This window comes from Mya arenaria, chromosome 15, assembly GCF_026914265.1.
Source record: "Mya arenaria isolate MELC-2E11 chromosome 15, ASM2691426v1".
Classification (NCBI taxonomy): Eukaryota; Metazoa; Mollusca; class Bivalvia; order Myida; family Myidae; genus Mya; species Mya arenaria.
The window spans coordinates 46,343,204-46,368,258 of NC_069136.1; the positions used below are offsets into that span (position 1 = coordinate 46,343,204).

The window sequence follows — 25,055 nt, forward strand, 5'->3', positions numbered from 1 at the left end:
GCACTGATTGAATTTATTGATCTTTATCGATAATGTCTTTAAAATGTTGAGACTAATAATCTCGTTATTTACATAGTGGTATAATAATAGTCCAATACTCGTTTTGTCATGTTTTGTGACATGAGTTATACAGAATCAACTTGGAAACTTGGAACATTAGCACTCACCAATCATATAATAGTTTTACGTGTTCAGCTATTAAATACACTGTTACTATCTTGTTATCAGTCATAAAAAAATAACAAAATGCATTATTTAGTAAGTAGTTAAAGGTTTATCAGTCAACATTTATATTTATTATACAGGTGTATGTATTGATTTTGAATAGGAGTGTCACTTTAAGATGTTTCCAGGAAAGTGGGCTTTGAGGTTTAATCCCAACGATGAATGGGGGTTGGTTTTATGCCAAGAATTTGACAGCAGAAGATTGAAAACTCGCATGCTACGACGGAGAGTTGTGCTTTTCAGTCGTTGTCATTTTTGATATATTGAAACTGCTGTGTATGTCGATTATTTGTTCAATTTAAGAATGGTTTCAAGCCTGGATTATGACAACATAAAGTCACATGTACGATCCAACACTGATAACACAGACATATCTCAGATTTACGGTATTATCGTCAGTCCTTCTTAAAAGGGAAATCTGTATGTTTTAATAAAAGTGGTGGTGCTGTTACTCAAGTGATGGAGCTATTGAGTAGTGGTAGCGCTGTCGAGTATGATTTGCACTAAAATTGATATGACTTTGGAAGGAATACAAAAGGGGGCCATTTACACCATGCATTGTTATGCGTGGTTTGCCTATCTGTTTCGGAACCATGGATGCATAGATTACAACCATCGAGATTGCCATGTTGATGTCATCTCTGATATGTTGAATGACTGAAGATGGCCATAGGTATGGGAAAAAATGAAGCAATGTGCAATTATTATGGCATTGATGGCTTTGTTGCTGATGTTTAGAGCAGTAACAAACTGATAGCCGAACTAAGCGAATAAGATGTCTTTGCGTTAAAGAAGTACAGAAAGGATGTCAACGAGTATTTCGATAAAGACAAGCACAACTTCTGGCGGATATCAAACAGAGACAAAGTACAGATGAAGCATGCTTTAATTCCTTTAAACCACAATGTTGCACTCCATTGAACGTAACGGTGGAGGCAAATCTAGATAGCAACTCTAAGAAGGTTAATCGAGGACAAGAGAGTCAAGAAACAGCGCTGAAGGCCAAAAACGTCATCAGTTAATTAAGGACCATATGCCACTGAAAACCGACAATAAGCAATAGTCTTGGTACTCATGATAATGCTGGAGAGGAATTAAAAGCTGATGAAGATGATTATTTACGTAAGGTGTTTAAAGTGTATAACCGCCATCCCCATGTGCGTACATAACATACTCATAGTATTTCAGAGGCGGATCCAGGATATGACGTGATAGGGCGTAAGCTTTTGTTTACGCTCATCCCTCAGGACCGAGATTGATTTGGCTTAAAGTGTCTGCAGGGTGGTTTATGGGTTCTCCCACAAGAAAATTATCACATTTAGAACATTTACTAGTCCGAAATGGTGCATTTTGGGCGTATATTATTACTTTTCTCTCTTGTATTGAAATAGTTTCTATAAAAATCCTGCGTAACATTTTTTTAGTCCGTTTACATAATACATGTAGTGTGCATGCTTCAGCTTATTTTTTTCTAAGCTTCGCTCACTCCGCCCGTTTATAAGCATTAAGCTTTTTATTCATGTCATCGAATTATTACATAATTTAGAGTTTGTACCTTAATTAAGAGTCGAAATGATGGTTGTGTAACAAAGAATAGTGACATCTAAAACGTTACACAAACGAGAAAAGACAAAAAGGCCAGCCCGGATAAGTAGAGGCCGGTCCGGCTTGGTATACGTAATATACATGGATATTGATTACAAAAATAACAACAAAAACGACAAAAAACTGATGTGGGTAGATAGTTTTGGATTGGATACAATTGCTTGCTGATGGTGTATACTGAATTAATACTTTTTGTAAATCATATGAGTCTAAAGTCAGGAACGGATTTCAATTGAAATGTAGTTTTGGTGTAATTTACTCGCTGTGAAATTCAAAGGTACAATAAATGGTATATGCATGTTAACAATTATTCACAGTCCAATCTCAGTAAAGTAAAAAAAAATCATGCTATTTGCGTTTTACAATTCATTCAGTTGTAGCGCGTTACAGTACAGGGACCTTCTTCTCTGGTTTATAAGTCTGTGGTCTGTGAGAATGCAGCTTTAAATTACACCTTATTTTTTACTTTTAATATCATGCAAGAATCACCAAGAACAAGAGCTGTGCGTGCAGGTGACAATGCTCCTCCAGTTGCCAATGAGCAGAAGTCTTTGCCTGATAACTTACCATAAACAATAAAAAATAATGGTATTGCTAGTTCTTGTATTCAGAAATTGGAGTATGCGCTAGACTTGAACGTTTTAATATATTGTACATTTATAACGTTATAAAGGAGACAGCAAGCCGGTTGAACTAGTAATGTATGTAGAAAAAAAACAACAACAAGAAAATACTATTCTTTGATTTACATATGAAAGTTTAATTTCCATAAAAACCTCCAAATACGCAATCGTAGTCTATACATATTATTGACCATGGCATATATTTGAAAATTGCCCTATGAGAAGAAAAGTTGCACGATGATTTTTTCTATACATATGATAGTACCATGTATGTATTTTTGTTCGAATAGATATCCATATATATATGTATATAGATGTACCGTACTATATAGCTTTCTTCCATTAAGGACCTAGTCATTTGCGCGTCAAGCTGCAAGAATGCTAGTTCAATTTTGGGGTTGTTAAAGAAATTCAACCTATAAAATGTGCACATAACTAGTCGAAATACACATAATCTTAGATTTTTACGTATACCTGATTATTTATTTGTGCATTTTATATTTAAAATGTTTAATTAAAACTCAGATCTAAAAATAATCTGTGATAATAACAATCTTAATTATTTTATTTTATTACATTCTACTGGTACCACATTCAGAGATCATTTCGGGACCATGCAGTTTAACCCGATCTTGCGAAACTGTGCGGAATGGGCTTTGCTTTCCCCCGTCCCCAACATAACCCTGTCTGTGTGCGTTTCTGTTGGAATAGCTTATTTGTTTAAAACGAATTGATTCCAACGCAATGGCAATGATGGGTTGCGTCGCCTAGGGAACCATTTACTTAAACAAACATAAAACGTTCTAATTGCAAAGACCTATCATCAGGAACTGTCTATATGTGATAAAGATATTTAAAGACATATTTAAAACGAAAAATACGTTTGAGGAAATATGTGAGGTCTCTAATGATTTTACTAGAGTGAACGTCATCCACTTCACATGTCAAGTTGAATGTAACCTTAATTTGTCACGTGACATGATGTAAGTCTCGCCATATTGAAATGATTTTCGGCGATCGGATATTTCGGTGACCATTTATTTCAATTAAGAGACATTTCCCTGTTTTATTCTTTGTTGCATACGGTCGTATTTTAAATTTTGGAAAGGAAATATTGTTCCAGTAATTGACCAAGGCAAGGTCAAGCGATTTGTGCTTTAAATCCCTAAGTGGGTGTGCATGTCAAAAACTGAAAAAGCGGAATTATTTCTGAAATTTGAAGAATGCCTGTACGAAAACAAGGTAGGATCATGGTTTATTGTAAACACTATTTGCCCATAAGCTCAACTGTATTTATACATACTTTATTACACTAAAAAAAGCTGTAATTGAATGCTATTTGGTCAAAGAACGACGTTGTTTTTGTTTGAAGTACTGTTTCGTACTCAATCTGTTTCATTCCAAAGCTGTCAAGATGTTTGATTTTCGAAATATCATGATTTATGCATTGAAAATGATATTTATTAACATAGATGAATTTAAAATATACATGTTTTTATGCCTTTGATAAAAATTGACCTAAAAGATTGATAGCAAACTTGATGTATAATCCAACCGCCAATAGCTCAGTAGAGCATCTGGAGCGGGAGGTCTCAGGTTTAATTCCTGAATGCTTATACTAATGCACCAGTCAATTGTATCCACGGCCCTCCAGGTACTGAGATAGCTGGGGAAATGGGCCTTGTTTTTACCTTTCAGGTGGCCCCGCAGTGCCGGGTGGTAGTCCAAATAATTGTACGTTGACAGATTTTTGATATGGCAAATCCTTCACGTACAAATTGTTTAGTATCAAAAGTGGGTAGTTGTTCCGATCAGGATTTCGGGTTAAAGCATATAGAGTCTATAAAATATCATAAAAACAAGAAATATTACCAGATAATGTTATTTTATATTAGTTCTATACACAAAAAATAAATATCCAACTTATAATTATGAGTTTGACGGCTTTTCTTCATTTCATTCTGTCAAAACATAACGATATATGCATGAAGGGCACCTGCAAGGCTTCAGGGCACAGTTTTAAATCGCTCGGAACATTTCGGCCATGTCCGAGTTGTTACGATTGTATAACGAGGTCTATCTTGAAGCTTTGTCGGAGGAGGCCGAGTTATTACGATTGTATCGAGTTGTTCCCCTTCGCATAATTGTTGTCTGTGTTAGTCAACTTTCGTTTTATTGGAAAGGTAAACAACTTGTTTTAATGCATTAAATGCTTGTTTAGTGCAAAATAACATTTCACTTACATGGTAAAATATGAATATAACTATTTATGATCAATTTCAACCATAAAATACTTCACTTAAAACAATTTCAATATTTTTAAAACACCCCCATTTTTTGCACATTCCCGTTTAGACGTTAGGGATTGGAAGAATCCCGTATAACAAGTCTATTATTTTAGACTATGCCGGGTGGATGCGGTGGTTTTGTCTTAGCTTTAAATATAGGGGAATGGGCCTTACCTAGGGTGCAGGGGCATTTGGCGGAGATTTTACCATCTGTTCGTCTCTGCAAGGAGGGGATTTTAGCCGGGGTTGGCTGGCCAAAAGTCAAAGTCCCCACTTTTCCCCAGACCTGGTGGGCCTGGGTTACAATTGACTGGTGCATAAAGACAAATAATAAGGTGCAAACCTAAGACAAAAAATGAAGTGGTACCAGTGGCTCTCACATATGGCACTCACAGGGATAATCCTAGTAAGCGATTTCCGCGATTTCTCGCATGAAAATCGCTCAAATCGCATCCAAATCACATAAATGCGAGATATTCTCGCGCTTGATCGCAGTTTGTGTATTTTGTGTCTTTTCCTTTTTGTTGTTTTACAAAATAAAGCATCTTAATCGCTGATGGCTTTTTGTTTATATTAATTGAATTATGGACGAATTGCCTCCTCTACATTGAACGCATTTGTGTTATCGAATGTTTTAATCAATATCGTCCACGCACTTGTTTTCAAGCGTTTTTGCGACCCGGAATAATTTTGTTTACATAGGTTACCACTGCATTTTAAAGGCGTCTACAATATCAGAAGCGCCAAATCAGAAAACGTTGTTTGCATTCCTTGAAAAAGTCTCTGGACCAAAACAAAATACCAGCTTCAGATGAAAACAAAAATGGAAAGCCTTCATCTCCCCCCCCAAAAAAGTCAATGCACCTATCAGCTAAAATGGCTAAATCCTATTTTTTGCTCAAGTATGATGAGTATGAATGTTCATGATGTCGGAACTGTTAACAAGTGTTTTCTTCTAGTCAAACAAATGTATATATCATATCTATATATTGTAAATTTGTAAATATACCATATTGATATTTATGAATAAAGTTACTGTTACTGCATTAATTTTTTACTGCGTTATCCATGTATTATAAAAATCTCACTGAAATTAAAATTCTCTCACCAATTTTGGACAAATGGGAGCAATTCTCTCATTGAAAATCTTACATAGAATTATCCCTGCACTCAGCTTCAGGATATTAGTTGTCTCAAGCACGTTATTTATGTTTCGTGGTTTGATTTGAGATAATATATTTTTGCAATAAGTTATAGCAATTTTAATGGATTTGCCAGATGTCCACATCAAATTTGGAATAGATTAAGCTGGTTGAAAGTGATGTTGTTCAGTACTTTTTGTTCATATCTAAAGGTACACATGTAGGACTGTCTATCAATCAATGGATTATTTATAGCTGGGTTTGGTATATTATTATTAAATTAAAGGACTCTTAACATGATGTGATCGAATTCTTAATTGTTAAATAAACCTTTAACATATATATCAGTAGTGACTCCCTTACCTATGTTTTCATATTGTTGTTTTTTCAGATGCTCATCGAGCCTTGGAGCTCCTTGAGGACTATCACACACGCCTCACCCGTGCCCAAGACAAGCCACTGAAAAATGCCATTGAGAGAGTCATCAGAATATTTAAAAGCAGGCTATTCCAGGCCCTGCTTGGTAAGTTTCTTAATGATGGCAAACTATTAAAAATGATAATTGTTACTGTCATATTCATGCAATACTTTGTAAAATTGAGGTCAGAATTTATAAAAAAAAAATATAGCCACTGCTATCACATTATAACTTTTTGTGGTCATTAACAATTTACGTGTCAAAATTAGACTCAGTCATTAAACTCAGACAGACAAGCATCCAGCACTAATATCAGAGTCCATTAATAAACTTACACTTGATTTAAAACAAATATGTAAGTTTAATCAAGGTAAACAGGGCTTTCATCAAAGAAAGTTTAAAAATTCAGATTTAAGTCAGGTTTTAAAAAGGGCAAGGTGTTGCAGAAAAATGACACTATGCTTAAAGTTGAAAGGACATTGTATCGGGCGGTGAAAAAATTGAAATGTTTAAATTTCACAAAAGTTGTTAAAATGTGGTTAATTATTCAAGTTTTACATTTCATCTGCCAGATATATTAGTTATACATATTTAATACATATAATAAGCTTTTAAACAAAAAAAGGAAATATTTTATTATCTTAAGCAGTCAATTCTAAAAAGGCAGAAGGAAGAATATTCTGAATTGGAAACTATGTAATGCATTATGTAACTAACATGGCTGGTAAAGTTGTGTTATAACATAATGTGGGCTTCTTTGTCCGAAAGTCAAGTTTCAAGTACTTATTAGTAATCAAGCTAGACTTCTAAAACAAGAGAGCTTTTATATTAATAGGGTTTTAGCCAGATGGATGCTGCACATGAGGGTCAGGGTGCAAAATAAGAGGAAAAGCGGGCACATTGTATCAGACTGAATATGTTGATTTTTTTTTAAATGTTCGGGAATTGTGATTTATTGTAGAAATATTAGGTTTCAACTTACAAATAATTAAGTTTGTATTTATTTGATAATCCGATAATCGCATTATTAGTTTTAATCAAACAAAAAAGGAATATTTAATATTTCATTCTATAAAGGCAGAATGGTACACTTGCTCGTTTCAATGCTACCGAAAAGGGAAAGGGTGCAACAACCTTTTATAACACTTTAACTAAAATAAAGAATGTCTTCTTCCTAGACAGCTCAAAGTAGGGAGATGTTTGCCTGGTACATAGACCCTATCCATGTTCCCCTTAAAATTGATTCCTGCTAATTAGAGGTAAAAAATTGATTTCAAAAGTGATATTCTGCATCATCGTCATAATCAGTCCACACTTTGGCTTGTTCAAACTCTGCCTCATCCATACTTTGCCTCTTTTACATTTTAATTCTGAAAATTAATACAAAAAGCATGTGTATTCAAAGAAGTGGGTCTCGGCTGCACTGTAACTGAACTGTCTTATTTTGAAATCACATCTTCATCTACATATTCAATGTTTTCTTTCGAAATTGTGTGTCGCTTCTGGAAGAAGGTTATTCATATGAGTAAATGGATTGTTTTTGGCAGTGCTTGTTTTTATTTCCAGGAAGGGGAAACTAGATATCAAATTTTGTTACAAACATTTAGAGGAAAATGCCCAAATAAGTCTTTTTGCTAAGCTTTCAGACATGATGAAGGCAGGAACATCTTGAGCTTTGTGACAGGTTGACAGTTTTATCATTTTTCAAGATCAATAGCTTGTTTCCTTTGTGAGATTTATTTTTGGACTTATGAAGAATTTCATAAATCTTGTTATCTTTTCCATTTGCACTGTTTTATAATGCTAGGTCCAGAACGACTGGCACAATTTGTCATTGGAAATACTGAATAGGGATAATTTAATTTGTTTGTTGTCAAATATGGTAATTGTTATATAGTGCACACATTTACATGATCAAGTTTATTAAACTAAAAACAAAAATAAATTAACAAAATTCAACAGTACAGGGCTCTCACTAGGCTGAAATTTTTGGGAGAAGTGACTTCTCCCTTCAGTCAATTTAGGGAGAAGTGGGGAGACTTTAGGGAGAAGTGATACTTTTCGTAAGACCTGATACAAAAACTATGCCATACCACACACTTAAGTTTACATTCACATTCAAATTAATTGCTATAACTATATAAAATGTTCACAAATAATGTATCATTTTTGGCTCAGCAAAAGTGTATTTGTCAATGTCACATAGTTTATCTCCAAATAGCATCTAAAATGAATCAAACACCAAGACAGCTAAGGATTTGAAACAATCAAAATGACCTTATAAATAAACTGTCAATATAGTAGGGGGGACGAATCTTATTTTGGTACGTTCGGGATGGGTACGAATGTCACATTCAGCTATGCTGTTATATGCTTGTCTCTGGCTAAATAATTTTCAATATGCTGACATTTAAGAACCAAATGACATTTAAATCACTGTTCTTGATGAAATTTTAACCAATAAAAAATGGGAGGTTGAAAAATATAACTCGGAAAAATGTTCTGACAAAATGGCGATCTCGCCGATTTTAAAGTCATCAACAGGAGAAAAATACTGTAAGTAAACACTACATAAAGCAAAAAAAAGAAGATATTTTTGTGTTTACATATCATTTTTTTTCATTTCATCATGAACATTTCACTAAAACCAATCAAATATTTGTTGATACGTCATGTTATTGATTTTCTTAGCGCCACCTTGCCGATGGCCCGAGATGGTTATGACCGTCTGCTTCAAAAGCAACAATGTTTAAAATGTCTGGCATTGTTTGTTCAATACATATATCAATTACTTTTTAACTTCTTTAATGCTTAACAAGATTTTTCATAATTATGTCGCCTTTTCAATCTGATTAAAACAAACTTATTTCATTTGATCAGGGACTTCTCAATGTACATTCTGATTGGTTGACCATCAATAGCTCCGCCTACTGGCGATGTTTGGGTAATTGGATGACACGGCCCAATTATCGGATTAGGAGATTACCTAATTTTATGAATGGCTAATTGCGGTGTTTTGACTAATGTGACAGTGGCCAAAGACTGCTGATTGACAGATTTACAATGTGCTATTTTTTCGGCGAAGTCAATGTCGCTTTGATGATACAAATGGGCGAAGTCTGGGAATTTAAGGCGACCACTTCGCCCAAGTCGCCCCCTCGCGAGAGCCCTGCTGAGTATTTTTCTTTTGAATCATTGTTGTCATCTTTAAACTTAAAAGTTTCGAGTGGGGTAGGTTGTTTTGAGGGATTTTAAAGGGCAGTTCAGGAGCCCCATCATGGCCATTAACACGCCTGTTGTTTTTGGTAACTTGCAAAATGTTCTTACATATGAAAGCTATTATTTAGGTCATCCTTAGGGGAAATATTGAATTGTGATATGCTTAGTAATGAACATTTGCTGTTGGTATAAGCGGGGAAAATCGGGAGAATTGATCAAAGCGTTGTTTACTCTTGCCAGCTACATTGATTCACAGAATTCCTTTTATGACAGTCTATTTTTCATTTTTCGAACATTCCCTATACAGTTATTTAGATGTATTATGAATATTTCATGTTGGAATTTTTAGTACAGAATTCATGACTTGAGGTATTGAATTGGTTTCTGGATAAATTCCCTTGAATAAAGTCTTTAAATATATACAAACTTGATTAAAAACAATTATGTACTTATCTGCTACATTGTTATGTATTTCTTTGTGTTTTAATTCAAACAAATCTAGCATTTAAGGCAGGAAAGGGGGGAATTCCAGGAGATTAATTCCCCGAAAATGATTTAGAGAGTCCTGGGCAATTTGTTGGAATGCGTAACTGATCGGAAATTTGGATAGGGCTGAATGTAGTATTGATCAAATTAACTTACTTCATCTCCACCCCAAGAATGGTCAAGAGAGTTACAGTATGTCTTCTGGTAAGAAGGGCCTGTATTTAAGAAAGTTGGGAAGTATATTATTCTCCATGGCCACACAAGATTAATCTTTTATTGACCTTGGATTTTTGTCCAAAAAAAATGGAGTAAGCGAAAAAAAATAATTTTTTTTTAGTGTTTATAAAACTTTCAGCTGGCAAAGAGTTATTATTTTTCCTTGTAATAATCAATTTAAAGAATAAAAGGTCATTCAATATAATTGCCCTTTAACCAATTTGAATACAATCTTGAACTGAACCTCGTTTTATCGATGGAAACTGTTCGAATATTTACATATTATTTTTTCATCCATTTTTAGTAAGCAAAATATAGCGTTAAACCAAATTTCTTAAATAATTATAACATATTTGATGTATGAATTGATGATCATTCATATTAAAAAACAACCCTGCATTTAGGAAAACGTTTGAAACAACTTTTCTATCTGAATCACTTTAAAATTGTTTGCAACTGTAGTGAGACATTTATTATGATTGATTATGGATCAGGTTAAAAAATGACCGGTTAATAATATATTGTCTATTATATTTGGTATATTTGAATTCCCCATATGATATTTTTTCTGATGTTTGTCAGTTTCAATGCTCATTATTTATGTATTAATATCTGAAATATATTCAATATTTAACCAAGAATGGTCAAATTTTTCAAATTGAACCTTGGAAGTAAAGAAACTCCCCTTTTTTAAATAATACTTAACACTTCAAAGATTTAGAAGGCCTTTCTCAACACTTCAGAGATTTAGAAGGCCTTTCTCATACAAGGGGTATAAACAGTTTTTGCAGCACAAATTTGTATTCCATTTTTTAAGCTTTATTTGGCAGGAGAAGAAATAAGTTTAAATGTGTAACATACATGTGAAAATGTGTAAGACATATGAAATAGGGAAATAGAAATATTGCAACGGGAATATTTTTTAGGTTTCTCACTCTCAGTAAGGCCTAAAAAAACCCACATGAATTTGGTTCAGGTTACCCGACCCTACCTATGATATAAGCGCTGACCCTACCCTTTTTATCAGCTGGTAAAAAAATAAATAATTTATTTTTTTTGGTGTGTTTCAATATGTAGCTAAGTTAGCTAGTTTAAAACCTTTAAAGCTTTATACAAAAGATTACTTTAACACCATTCTTCATTTATATAAATAACATCTAATAAAAACCTAATATTTTTTTTATTTTTTTTAAAAAGCCTACCTACCTGTATTTAAAAAGGATGTAACCCTAACCAAATCATTTGTTTTTGGCTTAATACCACAGTCCATACAGTTTATAATATTCACATACTTGTATTAGTAATTAAGATGCACAGTCACATCTTTTTTTAAGGTAATGACTGACTAGGGTAAAGCAAACTATGACAAATTGTGTTTGTATTTACATGAAGATAACCTACTTTTTTGTCTCAAGGTCATGTTTACAAATGATGAAATATTGAATGTCAACAAAACTATGGCTAGAATGTCAAGTAGTGGAGGCTTTCATCTGTAAACATTTGTACATTGTCAGCTTAATTGACTACTTTGTTTATCAAGTATGCATAGTTTTTTTTTCAAGATTCATTGACTTCAGTTATACAGTGCTCGAAATTATTAACGCAAGCCCACATGCCCTGCACTGGTAAAATATCTTCCGGGCTTGCTAAAATTCTGAAAGCTTGTTCAAAAATTTGATGCTAAGCATAAGTAAAAAAATTCAGGCTTGTACATCCAAAAGTCTAATTTAAATGACTGATTATAAATAGTTTTATAATACATCTTTGTATAGAAGAGTTGATGTAATCTTTAAAGGGGCTGTACTCTGTATGATAAAATAGCGAAAAAACAAGAAAATTGTCGAAAACTGACATAAACTTGGCATCGATGTGTCCAATGCATTGAAACTTACTAACTGAAGTATCACATAGTTTACAATTTATTTAAGTTTAACAGTTATTTCGTATTTTTCCATTAAAAAGATTACTGGGTATGCATGGCTTTTTCTATAGTACCCACGGGTCCGACTATTGGACCCATTCCCAAAGCAAATTATAAGATATTTTTTCCCAATCTTCAGAAAAAAATCCCAATCATAATTTTTTTTTTAGAAATTCTTTTTACCTGTACTGGTTCATTTGTAAACATCCTAATAAATTATGTGATGTGAAAATTTTTGGTAATTAAACTCAGAAATCATTGATTTTCATCACATTCAGAGATATGAAATGTTATCTGTCATGATTTATTGCAATAGATATTTACACCCCAAGGATTTATATTTCAGCCATTGTGGGTCTTTTAAAGGGAAAATAAACTAATATGAAATCATTCCCTAATTCACAGGAGACTAGACAGCTTTTTCTTTTCACTGTAAAATTTCCCAATTTCCGCATTTTCACGACGTAAAATTTCCCATAATGTTTAGGTTCTTTTTCCCAAAATGGGCAGAAAAAGCCCTGGTATGTCTACCAGGTAGAATTCATTCCATATGCGTGATTGGCTAGTCAGTGTTATCACATGATATTACCGAGGTAGGGGTATAGCTTAATTATGTCACCTAACTAGAGTAAGCCGTCGTAGCTCAGTGGATACTGGACTGCAATTTTGGCGACACTGGTTCGAACCCGGTCTCTGACACAATTTTTTTTACATTTTGGTACTCTTTTTTTACAATTATGATATCAAAGCGTAACACATTCTATTAGATAATTGTCCTTAGATTCGTTACAGAAAAAAACTTTTTTTGGTGCCAGTTTGGTGTACAGTCCCTTTAAGAAACAAATTTAAGTGATACTGTTTTTAAAATCAATACATACTCATGTATGAAGAAACATAAATTTTGAGAGATAAACCTTTAAGAGTGCATCTTTTATCACATTCTTTTATCTTTTCTGTTTTTTTAAAACATTTTTGTTCATAACGACAAAATTGGAATTTCTAAGTTAAGTCAAAATGACACTTTTTGGAAATTAGAACGGCACATACCCATTTCTAAATTGGGGAAAAACACACTGTAATATTAATAAATATTTTTCAATTTAAACTAGGCCTAAAAAAATAATTGTTTGGTTAGCGTTACATTCTTTTCAAAAATAGGTAGGGTAGGTAGGCTCATTTTTATAAGGCTTCATATATATCATTTTCATCATTGGAGAATCAGGTGTTGAAGTAATCTTCTGTATAAGCATTTAAGGTTTTAAACTACATATTGAAAAGCAATAAAAAAAAAATCAAACTGACTATAAAAACAGTAGGGTCGGCGCCTATTCTGTAGGTTGTGCAACCATTTTTGTAATTGGACTAATAAAACATCCGATTGTCATGACTACAGCCCCATTTAGAGCACAATTTCTGAGCAAAGATGCCAGCTTTCATTCTATGGTCAATTTTTCAAGGGACAGTAATAGTCCCTGGTGTATTTTGTATTTACAATGTGCTGCACTACAGGTAATTACATTATATGGTCCCAATCCATTTCTTGTCCCTGTCTGCAAATTATCTGGACATGATGCATACATGAATACAAATATGATGTGACTTCTGCTACTTGAGCAACTTGTAACTTTTCTCTATCTTGGGTCATTGGCTTTATGGTCTCATTGTCTAGTTTTTAGTCTGTAGAATACTTGTAACCTACATTTACAGCAATATGTAGAATACTTGTAACCTACATTTACAGCAATATGTAGAATACTTGTAACCTACATTTACAGCAATATGTAGAATACTTGTAACCTACATTTACAGCAATATGTAGAATACTTGTAACCTACATTTACAGCAATATGAAATTGCTGATTGGCATTCATTAAGTACTAGGCTTTTCATTAAGAATTTCAACTTTCGCGGGTGTTTAAAGGTCTGCCCACTGCCACTTATCCGATACACAATCCTTGCGTCAGCTGACATGTGTTGACAATGTTTCAGCCAATTAGGTTGCATTCTAAGTCAGATAGATGACCTGAATTAAGTCTTAATGAATGAGAAAGGGCTCATTTGCTATGCTCGCTCTGCCCATTCTTAACCATTAAGATTTTAATTCACGTCATCTATTACTTAATTCTCCAGTCTTACCAAATGTTTATCTGGTGATTATTCTTGATTGAAGCCAATGTTTTTTGTTGTAATTTATAATTGTATATCAGTGGTTGAAATTGACACTACATGTATGTCTGACTGCAAAAAACTAGGTGATTTCTTTAGAACTAAAATTGCAAAGTGCTTGTAAAAAATAATTCTAATCCTACTTTCACTTTACTGTTATACTTTATGGACATTCTTTGACATAAAACCACTTTCATCAATGTGTTTGTTCCTGAAAACTTGGCCTCATCATCTGCATCCGGGTACCAGCTGGTTCCCATATCAAACTGTTACTTTTTATCAATATTCCACTCATGCAGGGTCTAAGGAATACAATTGGCTGCTTTGCAGTTTTGGTCAAAAACGTGCTTGATGAAGATGTGTTTGACAAGTGGAACATTTCATATTCAAGAGAATAAAAATACAGTGGCCGAAATTAGCACAAGCCCGCAAGCCCTGCTCTGGTAAAATGTTTTCCGGGCTTGCTCAAATTAAAAAATTTGATTCCAAGCAATAGTATAAGAATTCGGGCTTGTTCATCCAAAAGTCTAATTTTGATGACTGTAAATACTAGTGTTATATTTTTACAAATTTATTAAAGTATGACAATGAATACACCCGGCCCCAATTTCTCGAAACTTCTTAAGCTTAAAAGGCTATAGTAGCTTATTTCAATAAGGCCAAGTACATTCTTATATTGGAATTTGATTAATGAAAATTGTTTATTGTGATTATCATAATGATAATACCCATTAAAGCATAAACAAACTCTTAAAGAAGTAAATATTTTCGCAAATTATTGAAAGACAAAAATAATGAGCTTATAAAGGACTTAAGATGTTTGGAGAAATTGGGACCTGTTATTAATTCATTACCAGTGAAATTAAAGACAAATTTTCACACAAAAATTGGCTTGTGAATTTCCATTCAGGCCCAAAATACGGTTGTGAAAGTTTTAATTAACCAAAAACTGTGAATATGGCTAGATTTAGGGTTAAAGGTTCGTGCTAGCATCATAAGTCCTAGGCAACCCAGTCAGTGGCCCTGTATCAGTGCAATAATGTCATTAACAGTTCTGCATTTGCGCTTCTTTGTATTTGCTGCACATCCATCATTCAGTCATTGTTTTTAGTTGATTAATTAATGAGCAACAGAATCATGCTTTTGCTTGAATTATTTATTGTTCCATTGAATTATGGTAGGTTGTGTTTGACGTATCACCAGTTTGATGTTATACCACACATTTGTATTAAAAAAGCAGCACATGGAATGTTTTTGCTAAAATTGTATTTGTAATTTAATTTATATATTTGGATTTTTTTTATGAAAACTGGAAGATGGATGAACTATTCAACCATATAGGTTGTCTAATAGCTGGTATAGTACACAGTTTGGTGAATTTTGATTGTTTTGTAGTTTCAGATCTACTAAGTATTACATAAATTTGACAATCTATTATAAATGGTTCAGTTCATTTGGTTTGAATGTCTGATGATCTGTGGTTAATGTCCAAGTTTCATTTTACAAAACACAGATGTTAATACCACTTGAAAAGATGAGTCAATTTTCATGTACTCATTTGTACCAAATGCATCAATAAAACAGTCCTGTTATCCTTATCAAATATGGGTTAGCTTATCTGGTGTTTATTGACACTTTCATCATTGTATGGCAGTTTATATTTGTTTTCTGAGATAGCCAAAGGTTTGTAAACAAGGATTGAAATGCATGCATTGAATTTTCTTTGAACACTACCTGATGCCGGTTGGATTTGATGTAAAATATAGTTCATGTACCTTGTGCATGTCCCCATACATGGGCATGTAAGTGTTACTTTAAATATGGGGCATGTGTCCCTGTATCTTGGGCATGTGTTCCTATATTTTGGGCAAGTGTTCTCATATATTGGGCATGTGTCTGGCATGTGTCCCTGTATCTTGGGCATGTGTTCCTATATTTTGGGCAAGTGTTCTCATATATTGGGCATGTGTCTGGCATGTGTCCCTGTATCTTGGGCATGTGTTCCTATATTTTGGGCAAGTGTTCTCATATATTGGGCATGTGTCTGGCATGTGTCCCTGTATCTTGGGCAAGTGTCCTCATATATTGGGCATGTGTCTGGCATGTGTCCCTGTATCTTGGGCAAGTGTCCTCATATATTGGGCATGTGTCCTGGCAAGTGTCCCTGTATCTTGGGCAAGTGTCCTCATATATTGGGCATGTGTCTGGCATGTGTCCCTGTATCTTGGGCAAGTGTCCTCATATATTGGGCATGTGTCTGGCATGTGTCCCTGTATCTTGGGCAAGTGTCCTGATATATTGGGCATGTGTCTGGCATGTGTCCCTGTATCTTGGGCAAGTGTCCTCATATATTGGGCATGTGTCTGGCATGTGTCCCTGTATCTTGGGCAAGTGTCCTCATATATTGGGCATGTGTCTGGCATGTGTCCCTGTATCTTGGGCAAGTGTCCTCATATATTGGGCTTGTGTCTGGCATGTGTCCCTGTATCTTGGGCAAGTGTCCTCATATATTGGGCTTGTGTCTGGCATGTGTCCCTGTATCTTGGGCAAGTGTCCTCATATATTGGGCATGTGTCCTGGCAAGTGTCCCTGTATCTTGGGCAAGTGTCCTCATATATTGGGCATGTGTCTGGCATGTGTCCCTGTATCTTGGGCAAGTGTCCTCATATATTGGGCATGTGTCTGGCATGTGTCCCTGTATCTTGGGCAAGTGTCCTGATATATTGGGCATGTGTCTGGCATGTGTCCCTGTATCTTGGGCAAGTGTCCTGATATATTGGGCATGTGTCCTGGCAAGTGTCCCTGTATCTTGGGCAAGTGTCCTCATATATTGGGCATGTGTCTGGCATGTGTCCCTGTATCTTGGGCAAGTGTCCTCATATATTGGGCTTGTGTCTGGCATGTGTCCCTGTATCTTGGGCAAGTGTCCTCATATATTGGGCTTGTGTCTGGCATGTGTCCCTGTATCTTGGGCAAGTGTCCTCATATATTGGGCATGTGTCTGGCATGTGTCCCTGTATCTTGGGCAAGTGTCCTCATATATTGGGCATGTGTCTGGCATGTGTCCCTGTATCTTGGGCAAGTGTCCTCATATATTGGGCATGTGTCTGGCATGTGTCCCTGTATCTTGGGCAAGTGTCCTCATATATTGGGCATGTGTCTGGCATGTGTCCCTGTATCTTGGGCAAGTGTCCTGATATATTGGGCATGTGTCCTGGCATGTGTCCCTGTATCTTGGGCAAGTGTCCTCATATATTGGGCATGTGTCCGGCATGTGTCCCTGTATCTTGGGCAAGTGTCCTCATATATTGGGCATGTGTCTGGCATGTGTCCCTGTATCTTGGTCAAGTGTTACCCTATGTATTGGGCATGTGTCCTGGCAAGTATCCCCATATATTTTACATGTGTCCCTGTATCTTGGGCAAGTGCTCCTGAAGCTTGGCATATGTCTCTGTATCTTGGGCAAGTGTTCCCCTATCTTTGGCATGTGCGTGTACATTGGGCTTCTGATATCTTAGGCATTTGTCCTGTATTTGGGCTAGACTTAGCGTCCCCTTATGTTGGACATTTGTCGTCGTATTTCCGGCATGTGTCCCAGTTGTCACCATCAAATACTATTTAGGAAATAACTTTGTCTGAATTTTGTTGACTTGCCCTTGAAAAATAGTTCTGGTTAGGTGTCAGTTCAACTACGATACCTCTTCAAGTAGACTACAATCAGCAGATCTAACAAATACAATAGAGGTTGTATCCCTAAATCTCCCTCCCCACCCCATAAATTTTTGATTCACTTTCAGTAGAATATATACATACTCTTCTAGCTGGATAGCCATGAAGAGATTGTAAGCTGACAATACGGATTGAGATGTAATTATTCCATGACAGATCTTTGAGACGGGGGAGACAAAAGGTGTCTCTTGGTTTGTAGGATAAAGACTTTTCTTAAATGGGACGTCCTTGTATATCCTTAAGGCCTCTCATGCTATATGTTCAAGACTTTGTGTTATGGTTTTAGAGCGTTACTGTATTGACGGTTCATCTTATCCTGACCTCTATAGGCATGTATACAGTTAGTGATTTTTTTTGGTGCAATTTATTGCCTTGACCTTCTAAAGGCTGTTTCCCATTGTGAAACTCAGAAAGTATGTCCATTTTCCCCCAAAATTTATCATTTTTTTCCCAATTTGATAAATGCAGATTACATGAATGAATAAAAAAACAATGAATTTCTTGAAAAAATAAACAAAATCTTGACAGCATAATGTGTGCATAAAAAAGTTGACAAATGTATGTTTGCCATCATTTTAGCTGTTTTGGCCTGATTTTGTATTTTTCCCAAAATCCATGTTTTTTTCCCAATTTGCAAGGCACAGGTGGTGAAAATAATTCCAAATAAAATCACTGACAATTACACAGTTGTTATGGTCAAGGATGTCAGTTTCCATGAGTATTTCTTGCATTTTCTTGTCTTTCCTGACAAGTTTGGCGATGGTTTTGTCTTTAATAATCATTTCAAAAGTGACTAGAATTGTATTTATCTGTAGCAATGTAATGAGCAGGCAGAACTACTGATATTTTGTACACATATGTCGTAAGTTTGAATCCCAGCCACGCTTTTTTAAAAACATGGAAAGCTGAGCAAATAACAATTTGAAGAAAAAGCATTTTAGTTTTTATTACGTGAAATTAGGGAATACACATGTACATGTCAGCCAAATCATAAATAATAAAATTTATTCATACGGTTAAAATGCACCATTATTCTAACTCAGTATTTTATCCATTAGAAAATTCAATAAACGCAAGATTGAATAAAAATGTTTCATGTGACAGGCACGTGGCTGGGAGCATGGGATTGGAATCTATTTAGATTATTATTTATACTAATATACAGGCGTGTCACAAGCTGAGCTAATTAGTCAGTCGATTAACTGACTTTCCCAAACATGTTTTGACTTGACTGATTGCGCTTAAACTTATTTTACTTTATTTTTATATGTATTTCAGACATCCAGGAGTTTTACGAGTGCACGCTCCTGGACGATAGTAAGGATGTGAGCCAGAAGACATTGGAGACTCTACAAATGGTGAACCGATGGGAGAAGGATCAGCCCATACACACGTCCACACTTAAGGCAGAGGTATGGGGGTTAGGATTTGAATTAAAATGTTGACGTATTGTCAAAGCCTTGGCCTGAGCACATTTTCATTGTCATGCAATTACCAGTAAATTTTTTTGTCATAGTCGTCTGCTGTGTCGTCTTCTTACTTTCGTTTCCAATCAAAAACTTAAAATGCTGTGTGGTTGTTTATGATCATTAGATGTCAAGGTCACTCTGACCTTTACTAGAAAAATTTGGGGCGCTTCGGACAGGCAACACATTAATTTGCAGAATTACAGTATATATATATATATATATATATATATATATATATATATATATATATATATATATATATATATATATATATATATATATATATATGTGTATATGTCTATATCTGTAACTCTGATTTGATAAATGTGGAGTTAATGCCCTTGATTATATGTGCTTGCTGTGTTCACCATCCATTTTCGCATTAAAAATATAACGGCCACCAGTAATGGAAGAATTACTTGGGCAAACCAAAGCTCTTAAATGCTGAACAAATTAATAGTTGCTCTCATGAAAGGACAATATTTGTTTCAATTTTTATGTTTTGCTGAAGGTTTTTTACTTCAACAACTTTCTAGCAAGATTTTAATATTTTCCATAAATTGTTTTGTAGCTAGCTATTAGAAAAACAGTTTCACCAATTTCTTAGCGTTTAAATTTGCGGCATTGTCAATATTTTAAATAATAACTTTTAATTTGGAAAAATTAGCAAAAGAAGTGAAAACTAAATACTAAATTTTGTGTTTTATTATTGCATTTAATCATTGCCTTGATGTCTCATTCAGATAAAGCTTGGTTTGTTGTGCAAGAAAGACATTCTGAAGCAGCTGATTGCCGAAGTTTATTTGCAAAATATTCAGATAAGCTTAATCATGTCTTTAATGACATTGAATTTCCTGAGTTTCTTGAATGTCTGAATTTGTTTATGTCCTTTAAGAAAGTTAAAAAAGGTAGAAAATTGATTCAAATTTACATAAGGCGACATCCACTTACCAGACCGACCCTATTATTTCCTCCCGACCCTATACTTTTGTTTTGCGTTTTGATTGATTTGTGGATTTCTTTTTACTAATTTCCTAAATAAAACAAATTTATTTGAGTGAACATATTATGATTTGATTTTTTTTTTTTTCTAAACTCTACACTATTGATATATTCTGATATAGGTCGGTTTGGTACATAATCCTGGTTATAAATGGAAAATAAAACAGAAAAGAAAAACAAGTTTGTCTTAGTTGAATTTCGTAATAACTTAATACACAGTTCTTAATAAATAATGAATAAAAAAATACAACAAAAAGAGGTACTCTGTAATAACACTTTAACTTTTTAAAGTAACATGTCTCTGTTTAAAGCCCTGCATTCAAAAGCTTGCCCCATGCATGCCGCAATACTAATTAATTCCTAACTCTGTTGTGATTTTCAGAAGCCCATCTCTGTCAATGAGGAGGACCTCCCTCCCCCACCACCCGAGCTCACCCAGGAGGAGGTCGTAGTGGAGAAACCACAGTACCCCCAGGCTAACAACATTTCCCCACCCTCTGTTCCCCCTCCCCAACCCCCTACCTACACTGAACCAGAGGATCTTCCACCTCCGGTAAGTGGCTTAATTAGTGATAAATTTTGTAACAATTCATTTACTTTTTATTTTTCAAAAATTGAAGCTTCTTACCCCTGGCTCAAACTCGATGCAGGGTTACTTTCCTTACACACCATGCTTGCCCATGAACCGATGTGCCCAATAGCACCACCCCACCTGCCTTACTTGTTTATGGACAATGTGCCCAATTACATTTCCCCACCCACCTTACTTGTCCAGCCTCAATATGGATGAACAATAAGAAAAACAACAACTAGAGTCCAAAATTGCCTTCTCATCTTCCCGTGGATTGTTTTGGGTCTTCGAAGTAGTGAAATTAACTTTATCATCCGCAGTCTCCATAATATGAACTTGAACTTTTAATTCATAAATTGCTGTCATATTTGGCATCTGTTTGCCTAAATAATTTTAAGAAATTCTTTGAAAGGCTTTTTCTGTTAATTGATCATTGAAATATTCCCAGAAACAAGAATGACATGTGTTAAGGTTATTCCCCAAGTGGACATTTTCCAAATGTGCCAGAAGAAATTTCATTGCTTAACTTGCCTTATTCTGCACTGTAGTAATGCTCTTATTCTTGTTAAGCTGAGTCTGAGCAAAGTGAAACTGACACTTAGTGAACTTGCTGTTCTGGTGCGGAGAACTATATTTTCTTAAGAAAGTTGTTAAAAGAATGTTGTGACATTATTAAATTCCTTGTATATACTTATGCCTTTACAAGAACATAGTTATTTGAAAGTTGTTGGCACAAAATTTGTACTTACATTATTGTATGAATTGTGTGGTGTTTGCATGGGCTGATGGCCATCTAGCGAATAAACTGTTGGTTTGTTTTGTTTGGTTATATGACTTTGTTGTGTTTGCGTGTGATTGAAATATGACTTTTGGATGAACAACTTCGAATTCTTTCAGCTAGTGCTAGTGCACTAGTGCTTTGAAAAAAAAAGAAACACTAAAACTATGCAAGACCTGCAGACTGGTGCCTAATTTGGCATCTTGCTTGCCTGCTTTCAGCACCCTTCTTAATGCGGGTATCTCATAACATTTGTGTTTTCCATTTACGCCTTATTTTTAATTTCAGAGCATATTGATACTCCTCTGTTTAATGCGATTAATATCTTTCTGGATGAATAGTGATATGTACCTGCATAATGGAAATCATCCTTATCCCTCAGATAATTAACCTAAAAGATTTAGACTGGTTGCATATTTTGACTGAAAATTCAATTTAAATGGCAACCATTCTTTGAAAAATGGCGAAATGACTGTCTCTGGTGGCTTGATTTTTTTTATTGATTAATCGGACAGACAGACAGACTGACTTGCTTATCAGATTAATCAATAATTATCAGAAAATTTTAAAGAATACATTTTGTACCATTTTGCATCTAGCGAATATAAAATCACACTTATTGCATTGCTTAAATTTGATTAAATGAAGAAGTGATATATTTATGTAGTTTGTAACTTTGTATTTTTTTTCCAACAAACTGTCAAGCACATACAGGCCAAATTGTCAACAAATCAATAAAAAACAAACATTAGATAAACGTAGTGTGAGCGTTATGTTTAGTCACAAAACTGAACAGTCAATGCATCGTGAAAACTCAATGTCAGTCCCTGAATTGAATAATATGATTACAAATTCATAAAATCATATGTGCATTTACACTCTCAGAAATAATCGCTATAAGTAATAAGGACTAGAAGTAATAGAATATAATCTCAAGGAAATGAAATTACTGACAAATTGTCGAACACTAATATTCGTAGGTACCGGTAATAGATATTACAACTACAGCTGAGCTATCATTCTCTCATTTTCCAGGGTAATCTTATATAACTTCATTGATTTGGTTATTATCCGCTTGTACAATTGCTATTTTGAGGTCCATGCTTTTTTTTTTATTCAATAAGAGTGATTTCCCTTGTTCGACTAGGCAAAACATATTTGAGTGGAAAGAGAATATAAAATAAACTGAAATATATACAACGCAGAATGAGCTGCAGATTACACGGGACCAATTTTTGGATTAATCGATACTGGAAACAAGTCATTGCCGATTGTTGACTTTTAGCAAGCAACAACAACTACTCGACTTACAATCGCCTATAATCGGCCAACCACAAACAAAAGCAAAAAAAATCTTGATTTAGCTACTGGCAGACTGCTCTTAAATTTTAGAATGTAGCATTCAGGGAACAAAGTATGAGACATAAACCCGAATGAGGACATTGAATGAGAATAAAATATAAATTCCAGACTAAAGAGAATGGGTACACAAATGTTTTTTGTTAGATTTAGGAGTTATGATACGCATTTGGTTGTTTCTTACCAATTGTGCTGTGCTTCGGAAGAAAAGAGACATGGTATATTGTCACGATTCTTCAGAGGCAACATTTTGAAAGACCACAACCAATATCAAAACTTTAGTGTCTTCCACTTTTAAGGGAATGGTTGCGGAGCCCTTTGATGGGTGAAAAATAGCGTTGTTTAGGCTATAAGGGGAAAAATAGTAGCAACTTGTTTTCAAACCTTTTATACAACAAGCCTATCTACATATTTAAGACTGTCACTATATTGCTACATTTGCTAAATGTGAAAAAAACACTGAAAAGTGATAAGCCTTTAATAGAACATGCTTTAGAAACGTAAACTTGTCCAATAAACTAAATATCAAAAATGTACCGACACATTATGACATCCAGTCTACTGATACACTTTCACATTTAGTCCCTCGATATGATTGTTGCAGAACACTCGTCAGAAGATCGTAAACAAAGATGTAGACATTTTCTGTTGTGTGTTAAAGACAGAAGACCTATGGGAAGGCGTAATGTGCCTAGATGGCAGACAAAAGATCACCTAATTACTGGCCACTCCTGGGTTATTGAAGCCTTAACCGGGGCCCCTGAGTGTTTTATGGGACTGGCCAGTTTGTCCGGGACAGTTGCTCATTTAGCTGCCATTATTTGGCCTGAACATTATTCATAGCGACCCGCAGTCAAGTAGTTGGGAGTGTTGGTAAGGCATAAAAGCTAGTACCAATACAGTTTGTCTTCAAGATACTAAGATATAATTATTATGAATTTCTAATGTTCTCTTTAGTTGTTATTGATGTGTTTACAGTTTTTGAATGGTTTGCTTAAAGCGACACTCCTATTCAAAATCAGTACATACACATGCATAACAAAATCAATTTTGACGGATAAACCTTGAACTTCTTACTTAATAATGCATTTATGGAAAAGATTAATTACTGATAATAAGATTATAACCATGCATTTAATAGCAGAAAGCACAAAAATATTAAATGATTGGTGAATGGTAAAAGATTTACTGTGGTCTTCTATAGTCCCTTAAGGTAGATATACCGTGTTTTAATTATCCTCATTTCTTTCAAATTTAAACTCGGTATCCTTAATAAGAACCATTGTTTTCGACATTTATTCATGCTTTTTGGAATATTAAAATAATAATATTAATTGTGGTCAATCTTATTTGGGATTCAGAGTGCATCTTGAATGTTTGTCTCTCCTATTCAGAGGAAATTTAACTCATTTACCTGGAAAGATTCATACCTCTTACATCCAAATTTATCATTCCTTACTGTACATGTATGTCAGTTTTAATTGGCCAGTTTTTATTATTCAATCCTGAAGTAGTAAAGTTTAAAAAAAATCATATTATCAAACATTTACAGTGAACAAATAGCAAGTGTGTGTAATCAATTTTCATTGATGGAAAAACGCTTCATGAATGTTGAACCAAATTTAGTATCGAAACAAATATGCCAATATAGTAGTTACCACGGAGACAAGTTTTAAATCCCAATTGCATTCATCTCAAACTAAATATGGGGACCTGAGTGAACCGGCTATTACAGTGTGCTTGTGTAGGAGGGATGTTGTAGTTATCTTTGCAAAATAGTACACCAATAACAGGGTTCGAAATTAACGACTGTTTAAATAGTCTGTACATTGTCTCAG

The 25,055-nt window shown here is 34.6% G+C and overlaps 1 protein-coding gene across 8 annotated transcripts in view; it reads left to right on the forward strand.

Annotated features, from left to right (window-relative positions):
* The first annotated feature begins 3,440 nt into the window (after positions 1–3,440).
* Positions 3,441–25,055, forward strand: part of LOC128220448 (disks large homolog 2-like) — a 144,494-nt gene continuing 122,879 nt past the window's right edge. For all 8 annotated transcript variants that reach the window (XM_052928842.1, XM_052928845.1, XM_052928844.1 and 5 more), the window contains exons 1-4: positions 3,441–3,695; positions 6,275–6,406; positions 19,317–19,450; positions 20,892–21,062. In XM_052928842.1, the coding sequence (XP_052784802.1) occupies positions 3,677–3,695; positions 6,275–6,406; positions 19,317–19,450; positions 20,892–21,062 (456 nt within the window). In that variant the 5' untranslated portion in view covers positions 3,441–3,676. The remainder of the gene's footprint in view (positions 3,696–6,274; positions 6,407–19,316; positions 19,451–20,891; positions 21,063–25,055) is intronic.